Raw genomic sequence first — 9026 nt, forward strand, 5'->3', positions numbered from 1 at the left:
AGTAGGGCGGGATGATCGCGCGGGCGGCGTGGTGCGGCGTCGTGCTGCTCTGCGCGCTGGGCCTGGGCCAGGGCCCCGCCGAGGAGCAGAGCTGCGGCCCCGGCCGCTTTTCGCGCGGGACGGAGTCCAACGCGCGCTGCTGCCGCACCTGCACCCCAAGTAAGCCATGCGCAGATAAGCCCCATCGCGAAGGAGGGTGGGTGATGGGCGGCGGCGCACCCAGCTGCGAGCACGGGCCGCGAGGGGGGGAAGGGCGGGAGGTGGCGGTCAAAGGCCCTCTTGGGAGGTAGCGAGTGGTTGGGTGCCGGATCCAGGGTGGGCCCAGGGGCAAGGGTGCAGGAGGGGTCCTGGGGCCTGGAGCCTGGCAGGGACCCTGGAGGTCGCTGTGAGACCTCAGCCTTCACCCAGGTCACCTCCTGCCCAGTTTGGGGTCCCAGCTCCTGGCCCTGACCCCACTTCTGTCCCGCCCCCGCCTCTGGCCTGCAGCTGTGGGTGGTGGGGTGCTGGATGTGCCAGAGGCCACAGATGCAGGGGAGTACTCCTAGAGCTTTATCCTGCCGGCCTGGAGGCAGGAGGCAGACTCTGAGGGCCCCAAGTCTCCTTGGGTTGGTGGCTGGTGTGGTGGGCAGCAATTCAGGGGTGCGGGCAAGGCAGCAGTTTCAGGTGTCCACTAGGCACCCAGGGCCCGCGGCAGCTGATTGCAGTGCCAGGGGTGGAGAAGGAAGGAGAGTAGGTCTCCAGGCCCAGGGTCCTCAGGAAGCCTCCAGATGACTAACCAGCAGGGACAGCCCCTGGTGACACAAGTGGAACAGCTTCAGGGCAGTGTTGGTGGGGGATGTCACACAGGAAGGACAGCTGAACACAGCTCAGGGTCCTGGGCCTTCTGGATGCCCTCTGCTTGTGGGGCTAAGGAAGAACTCGTGCAAGTGCTGAGAAGCTGCCTTGTCTCCAACCGCCACAGGCATGGAGGTCTGTCCTGAGCAGGACTGCACGTGTGTCCAGCCTGAGTTCCACTGCGGAGACCCGCGGTGCGACAGCTGCAAGCACCATCCATGCCCACCAGGCCAGGAAGCACGGCCCCAAGGTGGGTCCACAGAGGCTGCCAGAGCATCTGGGTGTCCTTGGGCAGAAGAGCAGGCATGTGCGTGGGTGTGGGGGAGTGGGGGCCCCAGTAGGTGGGCAGCTATGGGAGGGCTGCTCCTTTGGAGAGGTGGTCCTCCCTAAGGCTGGGCAAGGGTACCAGTGCCCCCTCTGGGCTGGCTGTGAGGGCCTACAAGGGCTGTCCCATGGGCCATCGGCCCTCAGGCCCAGGACCTGCACCCTCCCTGTCCACCCAGCATGGGACAGCCAGACCTGCCCCTGGAGAACCCCACTGGAGGTTGACCCCTTCTCTTGAAGGAGCATTGTACCTCTTCTTGGGGGTGGTTTACCTGTGATGGGAGGAGCCTGCTGAGAGGCAGCAGCAGGAGGGTGCATGAATGGATGAGGACTTGGGGCAGGTGAGGAGCTGTGAGGTTGGACCATGGCATGGGCTGGAGAGGAGGCTGCTCAGTCTGGGGTCAGCAGGGCGCCAGCCTTAGCCCTTTCCTTTGGGACCTCTGCTGCTGGCCTCCTGGTCTTTGCCTGCTGGACCAGGCTGGAACCCTGCTGGCTCCTCCCCCTGCCCCACACTGTTCTCCCCACCATGTCCATCTGGGAGACTCACAGCCTGTGGGTGCCCCCATCTCCACCTCTTCACAGGTGCCTAGAGGGCAGCACGCTGCTTTATCCCAGAACTCGTGTCCATTCTATCTGCAGACCTGTGGCTTCAGAGATCTGTGTTGAATGGATGACGTGGGGTGGGGGGGGCTGTCATTCTGCCGTGGACCTCGACCCCAGGGGGACCAATCCTACCTCATTCACCCAGCACCCATTGCAGCCCGTCTGTCTTTCTGTCCCCAGGGACATTCACTTTTGGCTTTGAGTGCGTTGACTGTGCCCCTGGGACCTTCTCTGAGGGCCATGATGGACATTGCAAGCCGAGTGCTGAGTGAGTTCTGGGGGGCCTCTGGGGGACCCGGGGAGTCCAGGCCCTCTCTGGGGGGCCAGGCTGAGGGCTGAATGTTGACTCTGGTCCCTCCCAATGCAGTCACATCCAGGGCCACCTAGTGACCTGGTGACCCCCAGACAGCTCAGAGGATAGCAGCCCATGCGGGAGCTGCCTGGCCACCACCCTAATGGTGCCTCTGTCTGTGTGTCCAGCTGTTCCCGGCTCGGGTTCCACACTGTGTTTCCTGGGAACAGGACTCACAATGCCATGTGTAGCCTGGAGCCCCCTGCTGTGCCATGCCAACCACTGATCCTGGCCCTACTCACCATGGCCACCTGTGTCCTCATCCTGGCCACTGCCCAGCTGGGTTTGCACTTCTGGAAGCTAAGAAGAGCATGCATGTGGCACCAAGGTCAGTTGTGCCCTGGGTGGGGAGCTGGGGACCTCAGCCACCCACTGATGGCAGCCTTCTGCAGGGACACAGCTGCCCCTGGATGCGCCAATGGCCGAGGACACCTGCAGCTGCCAGTTTCCTGAGGAAGAGCTGGGGGGGCGACTGGTGGAGGAGAAGGTCCCGCTTGAGGACCAGCCAGTGTGAGGCCTGGCTGTCCTTGTGAGCGGTTGGAGCCCTGAACCTGCAGCGCCAAGCAGACCCTCCCAGGACCTCGCCTGGGTGGTGGGAGCAGTCTTGCTTTGACTCCAGCTCTGGGCCCAGCCCTGCTCCCCTCAACAGAGGAAGTGGGTGTAGGATGGCGACAGTGACATGTGTCTTGACCATGTGGAAGAGGCGACGACAGTAGCCAGGCCTTGTGGGAGACAAAGACGTGGCTTTGGCCACAGTTCCGCCCTTGCCAGCCCTGCTGGGTGGTGTGGAAGGCCAGAGTGCCGACCTGGGCCCAGGGGCTGTACAGTGGGCATCTTGTGCCTAGCCTGGCCAGGTGGGTGGTCAATAAACACTTCTTGAGTTACCTGCATGGATGTGTGCTTCTAGGGGGTATCAGGGAACTGAGGCAGGCGCCCCACCAGTGCCCACTGTTCCTTCCACATGGTGCCATGGGGGGCAGACAAGGTCTGCCCTCCCCTGGGGACTCCCGCCTGGGTGTGGGGTGGGGACAGTCAGGGGACCTTCTAGCCCTGGCACAGAGCTTGGGCAGGGGACCCAGGCCTGGAGGCTTGCTGGTACTGTGCTGGACTTATGCCTCGTTGTGCCACCTGGCTGCCCTGTCCAAGCCTCCCTCCCTGACCATCTGCCTGGAGAAGGCACAACCAGGGACAGCTCCTCCTGGCCTGTGTCTTGTCCCTGGGCAGGGACCCCACCCCTCCGGATGCCCGTGGAGGGTCTGGTTTCTGGGCTGGCCTCACTCAGGCCCTATGCCCAGGATGAGGACTGTTTCTCTGCCCAGCACTCACTGACCTGGGGTACGGCCTCACAGTGACCTGGTTTGGCCCTGTTGCCTCCCGTCTCCCTGGGGGTGTGGCTCCTGGCCCCCTCCCCCTTCCCCTGCACTGGCTGGCACCCAGTAAGATTGATAAGGACCTTGCTTGGCATGCTATCCCAGGTGTGGCTGTGGCCGCCCCATATGCCACACCAGCACAGACCAGCCTCAGCAGGAGCATCCTCAGGGCACTAGCCCCCCGCCCAGCACATCAGCCCCCAAAACATGCAGCCTCCCCCAGAGGCCCCACCCCTGCACTCTGCCCCAGGAGCCCCCCGACTCACCTGCTCACCACCTGCAATGGGCCCAGCTCACAGAGAGGTGAAGGGGACAGGATCCCCCCTCTCCCTGCCCGTTTTCACTCCCCCACCCCTGCCCTGCCAACCCCAGCACGGCACACAGGCTCCTGAGAAATACCGAGGGAGGAGGCAATGCTAGTCCAATGGGCAGGACACTGGGATACCGAATGTGATGAGCCCAAGCTCCAAGGGCCACAAAGGGACACCTGGCAACAGCAGACAGTGGACAGTGCCCTTTGGTCCTGGAAGCACAGGTGTCAATGGTTCTCAGAACTTGACTCAAGTAGGAAATACTGCTTACCTACCTCCCCTGGACACTGCAGTCCTGAACCTGGGACCTAGGCCCCATGGCTGGAGGAGGCAGACACCAGAAGAATGAATGAGTAGAGACAAAATGCCACTCAATCAGGGTTGCCAAGAATGTTAGGCCTGTGACATGGCAACAAGGCTGGGTGGCAGTCAGGGATGGCCTGACCCCAAGGGTCAGGGGCTGAGACAGAAGGGACAGTGCCAACGAAGACTGGAGGAAGAGGGTCCCGGAAAGAGGGACATCATGCAATGGACCCCGGGGACAGCTTAGCCCTGTCTGCAGACCTAGCCCTCACCACCCCCGCCACGCCCCCTTCACTGGAATCCAGCTCTCTCAGGGTGCTCATGGCTGTCCTGGGACCCTTCCCAGGCACCAGCTCAGCTCTGTGCCTGGGGATGGGGAGTCAGGGCCCCCACAGACTCTGGGACCTTCCCAAGAAACCAGCCGATAATGTGTGTGAGCCCAGGTCTGGGCAGGCGTTGCACCACCTGGCTGACTCAGCGTGGAAACTCCTTGTGGGCAGCCCCAGTGGCATGTCGTCAGGCAGTGGCAGTGACGCAGGATGAGTGGGGGATTCCATGGCGGGGTAGGGGCAGGGTAGGGAGGGGGACTTATGTGTGCTCCTCCCCTCTCCAGGCAGCACCTATGTGGGCCCCCTTCGAGTCTTGTCTGCTGTTTCCTCAGCTGACCAGCTTCCTCACATCCACTTCCCGCACTGCCCTGCCTACCAGGTGCCCCAGCTCCCCCTACCCCAGGCCACCTGAGTTTGTCTCTGCCGCCCTCAGGCCCTGTGAGTCTCCAGGGACAGGAGCGGTACTGGGAAGTGGACAAAGGCAGCATTGGGAGTCGGGGGCAGGAGTGATGGGCACATGGCCAGCAGAAGGGCAGGGAAGTAGGGGTGAGCTCTGGACTTTGGGAGGGGGTGGGGAGCCCTCTCCCTTCCCTGCAGCCCCCACCCATCAGGGACATGCTTTAGCCCTGTCCCTGGGGCCGGCTTCCTTTCAGCTCCCCTTCCAGCCAACTTCTTAGTGTCCCACATGCCCCCTAAGTGCCCCCTCCATCCCAGCGTACCGTCCCTTCTCCCAGAGACGCCCAGACTGTCAGCAGGAACCCCGCTCTCACACACAGTAGGGCCGAATTGGGGTGGGCAGGCAGGAAGGGGCACCAAGGGACTCAGGCCCAAGCCCTGCCCTGGGGCGGAGCAAGGACAGAGGCAGGAGGTGGGCAGGCAGAGGGTCCCACCCAGGGTCCAAGTTTAGAGCGGAGGGAATGAGGGGGGGAACAGTGCCCAGGGCCCAGAAACTGAGTGTGTAGGGGGGAAGGTTGGCGTGTAGAGCCTGACAGTCTGGGCTGACCTGGGCCACCGAGGGGCCCCTAGGAGAGACCCTGCCTTGCCAGGAACTCCACACCCACAGGAGCTGAGCTCCAGCTGTTCAGGAAAACCACAGCTCGTTTCCCACACTCTAGATCACAGCCATTGTGTCAGTTCAGCCTCAGATAAGGGCCCAGGCGGCCACCCTCTGTTCCCAGAAGCACTTCCGGCAGCAGTGGCTCCCTACCCAGCCCCCAACCCCTCACCTGGCTGGAAGAGGCCCCTGCCCCTCCCTGCACGGAGACCCTCAGCTGGACAGAGACCTAGGGTGGGGCAGGGGGTAGGCACAGGAGGGGTCCATTTCCTAGCCTGGACTGGCCACTTGCCCTCCCTGCCTGGCCCCAGTCCTAGGGCAGCCACAGGGGCCAGTGGAGGGGGCGGTGATCCCAGGCTGCCCCAGGTGCTGGGACGTGGGACCACTGATCAGACGGGACTGTCTGTCAGGCCTGGCCACCAGGGGCCCCAACCAGGTCACCACTCCTCCCCACCCCCTCTGCTGTGGCTTTCTGACTTTTGGGGCTTGGCCTCTCCTCCACAGCCCGCTGGACTGGCCTGCCCCTCTCCAGCCCCTATGAGGGCTTCAGGGCCCCCCAAGCAGCTCTGCCGGGGGTGGGGAAAGGAGGTGCAGACCCCCCACCCACCACGGATTCCATCTTTCCAGGAAGCTTCAGGTGGGGGTACTTTCCAGAGATGGGGTGGATGCAGGTCAGGGGTGCTCCTTGAGCCTCCTTTAGACACTGTCCAGGGGACAAAGGGGACTGGAATGGCTGTGCCGCCCTGGAATGCGATGGATCTGTGGGAAAGTCCACAGGGTTGCAACCCCCCCATTTCTCAGGGCTCCTGGGGCTCCCTATGTGGCTGAAGCACCCAGCAGACCCTGGGCCCTGTTTGCCAGGGGCTGTGGGAGGCCCCAGCTGGTGCTCAGGTAAGGGCCTGGGCTGACCTGTCCTCCAGGATGGACAGGGATGTGGGAATGGTGGTGGTGGTGGGGTGCCTGGATCAGAGCTGGGAATAGCTAGATCCCACCCACGTCTTCTTTGGTGGAAGGCAATGCTCTGCGTTTCTCCAGTCCCCAGGATTCCCTCTTGGAGAGTTCCCTGCAGAGAGGGGGAAGGAGGGAGGAGAGGGAGTGAAAAAGAGGGGGAAGGAGGAAGGGAGGAGGGGGACCTGGAGGCAGGAGAGGAGGGAGGGAGTGAGAGAGAAAAGAGGAAGGAGAGAGGAGGAAATGCGAGGGAAGAAAGGAGGAAGGAGGAAGCAGAAAAAGGAGGGAGAGAGAGGGAGGGAGAGGGAGGAAGAGGAAGGGCCGCCCCTCTGGGCCTGAGTCACTCAGGAAGCAGCTCTCTCTCAGCTTCCTGAAGCCCACATGGGGCGCAGGGTTTGGATAGCCTCTGTTGTGCTGCCCACCTGTTGCGTCCTGAAATACCGTGGAGCTCCCATACCTGCTAGGTGTGCAGGGGGCCCATACCTCACTGCGTCTGGACACCGTCTTCTGTCCGCCTCTCCCAGGCAGTCGCCTTGTGGGCATGGGGCACCTTGGAGCCTGCCCGCAGAGGCAGGTGGGACATGGACCCAGATAGGAGTGGGGTGTGTAATGCCCCCAGGGTGAAGGAGCAGCACTCAGGGAAGCCTCCTTTATTGACATCTGCTTAGGCTCTGAAGTAGGGGGCACCAAGGATGTGAGAACAGTAGGTACAGCGCAGACCTTGGGAGCTGGGCTAGGGGTCAGGATAGGGCAGGCCATACTGAAGATGTACTATCTCCTGCCCCAGGGCCAGGTCCCACATGAGTCGTATCAGGTGGGACACAGCTGTTGTCCTTGGCAGCAGGGAAATGCAACTGCAGCTTCTCTAGCAGAGTGACATGGCCCCACCAAACCTAGCGGGGAGGGGCACAAGCCCCGTGGCCAGTAGGGAGAGCTGGACAGTGCTGACGACCACCGTGGGGACATGCCTGACCATGACCTTAACACATATATGAAGGGAACCACATCAGTGTCAGCCAGGCCAGGGCCTTTGGGCAGGGAAAGGGATGGGAGGCATCAGGGTACAGAAGGCCCAAGGGGGTGTCAGGGCATGGGAGAGCAGTGGTGGGTGTTAGGAGGTGACATGAGCCACGGATTTCTGAAGACGCCTTGGTGGGGTGCCCAGTAGGCCCTCTCCGGGCCTGCCCAATGTGAGGCTGCCTTGAACCCTCTCTCCTGCCCTCAGCCCCAATTCACCCTGAACTGTCCTCAGGCATCTGAGAGTCCAGACAGCCATCTATGCCCATGCCAGAGCCAGCTGGGCTGCAGAGGGGGGACTTGGGGCTCCAGGACCCTGGTCACACAGTGACAAATGTGTGCTCTTGCCGCTCAACTGGGACCCCACACTCTAGGCCACAGCTTGTCACTGTAGCAGGTGGGGTAGGGCAAGGTGAGGTGGGATGGGGGATGCGATGTACGGGGTGGGGTGGGGTAGGACAGGTTGGGCAGAACAGGGTGGGCCCGTCTAGGTCAGCCTCAGACACTGGGTCCAGGTCTGGAATGGGCCCCTCCCTCGCCGGCGCTGTTACCTGGGCAACCCTCTTTCCTCTCTGAGCCCCAGTTTCCCCCTCTGTCCGATAGCGACATTAGTACAGTCACCCAAGCCCCGTGCACCGCCTTCTCCCTTCTGCCTCCAATGCACTCCATCCATCCTTGCCCTTTGCCTTCGGGACACACGGCGGTCGAGGGCGCCCTCTAGCGGTGCCTGGCCGTGGTGCCCCGCGGGAACGTAGTCCCCGCCCACCCCTCCGGTCCCACCAACCCTGAATGCAGAAAGTTTCGGGCATCCCGCCTCCCCTCCCTCTTGCTCCTTCAGAAGGTCTCCGCTAGAGTCGCTCCCCGTGCCCAGATTGTGCTGGGATTGGAGTCTTGGGTCTGAAGTTGTACTTGGTGGGGGCAGGGCCGGCGACAGCCCCGCCTCGAAAGGCAGGGCAGTAAGCGGGTCAGGAGGAGGGGGAAGTTGGAGAGGTGGGGCTGGGCGCCGGTGACGCGAGTGTAGGCGGCGGGTGCGGGAGCTGGGAGTGGACCTGGACGGGGCGGGGGGGGTTGGCTATGGGCGGGCTCTGGTCTCATTGGTTGGGGGGGTTTGGTGCACCCAAGAGCCGCGGTCTCCAGGTCTGCGTCTTGGGCTGTGAATCTCTCTGCGGCGTAGGCGCTGGCTGCCAAAATTCCCCCCACCCCAACCCGAGTTCCTGGGAGCCGGGAGGTCGGAGACCAAGCAGTTGGGGTGAGGGGGCTGGCAGGCCGGCGGCGGCTGCTCAGGAGGTCGCCTCCCGGTTCTGCGGCGCAGGCCCCTCAGGACCCGCCTCGGAGACCCAGCAGCGGAGGGGCGTCGGCCCGGGGACCCCCCAGGGCGCGTGGCGGGGGCGGGGGGCGGCGGGGCTCGGCCTGACCCGCTAAGGAGCCGCATTTGTAACAAAGTAGCCTTTATAAGTCCCCAGAGGGGGAGCGTCAGGGACGCTCCCGATTAGGAGCCCCGGTGGCCCGCGGCCTTGCGTCCCTCGCGCTCGTCCTCGCGCTCGTCCTCCGCCGACCCCGGGTAGGGCTCCCGCGCCGGGG

At 63.5% G+C, this 9026-nt stretch overlaps 2 protein-coding genes across 3 annotated transcripts in view; one reads left to right on the top strand and one right to left on the bottom strand.

Annotated features, from left to right (window-relative positions):
• Nucleotides 1-2997, top strand: TNFRSF18 (TNF receptor superfamily member 18). 2 transcript variants are annotated; one of them, XM_023738803.1, is made up of 5 exons: nt 1-159; nt 962-1084; nt 1942-2029; nt 2242-2441; nt 2506-2997. In XM_023738803.1, exons 1-5 carry the CDS (start codon nt 12-14, stop codon nt 2625-2627), a joined length of 681 nt encoding a protein of 226 aa, XP_023594571.1. In that variant the 5' UTR covers nt 1-11; the 3' UTR covers nt 2628-2997. The 2 variants fall into 2 exon arrangements, with proteins under 2 accessions (XP_023594571.1, XP_023594570.1); XM_023738802.1 differs by having other exon boundaries at nt 2242-2997.
• Nucleotides 2998-6461: 3464 nt separating this feature from the next.
• TTLL10 (tubulin tyrosine ligase like 10) overlaps nt 6462-9026 on the bottom strand; it is a 15869-nt gene continuing 13304 nt past the window's right edge. The window contains exons 14-18 of the mRNA XM_023738789.1: nt 8774-8892; nt 8563-8659; nt 8355-8494; nt 6917-6986; nt 6462-6543 (exon numbers count right to left, since the gene is read on the bottom strand). Of these exons, the coding sequence (XP_023594557.1) occupies nt 6462-6543; nt 6917-6986; nt 8355-8494; nt 8563-8659; nt 8774-8892 (508 nt within the window). The remainder of the gene's footprint in view (nt 6544-6916; nt 6987-8354; nt 8495-8562; nt 8660-8773; nt 8893-9026) is intronic.

The sequence above is a fragment of the Trichechus manatus genome, unplaced genomic scaffold (genome assembly GCF_000243295.1).
Source record: "Trichechus manatus latirostris isolate Lorelei unplaced genomic scaffold, TriManLat1.0 scaffold00122, whole genome shotgun sequence".
Lineage (NCBI taxonomy): Eukaryota > Metazoa > Chordata > Mammalia > Sirenia > Trichechidae > Trichechus > Trichechus manatus.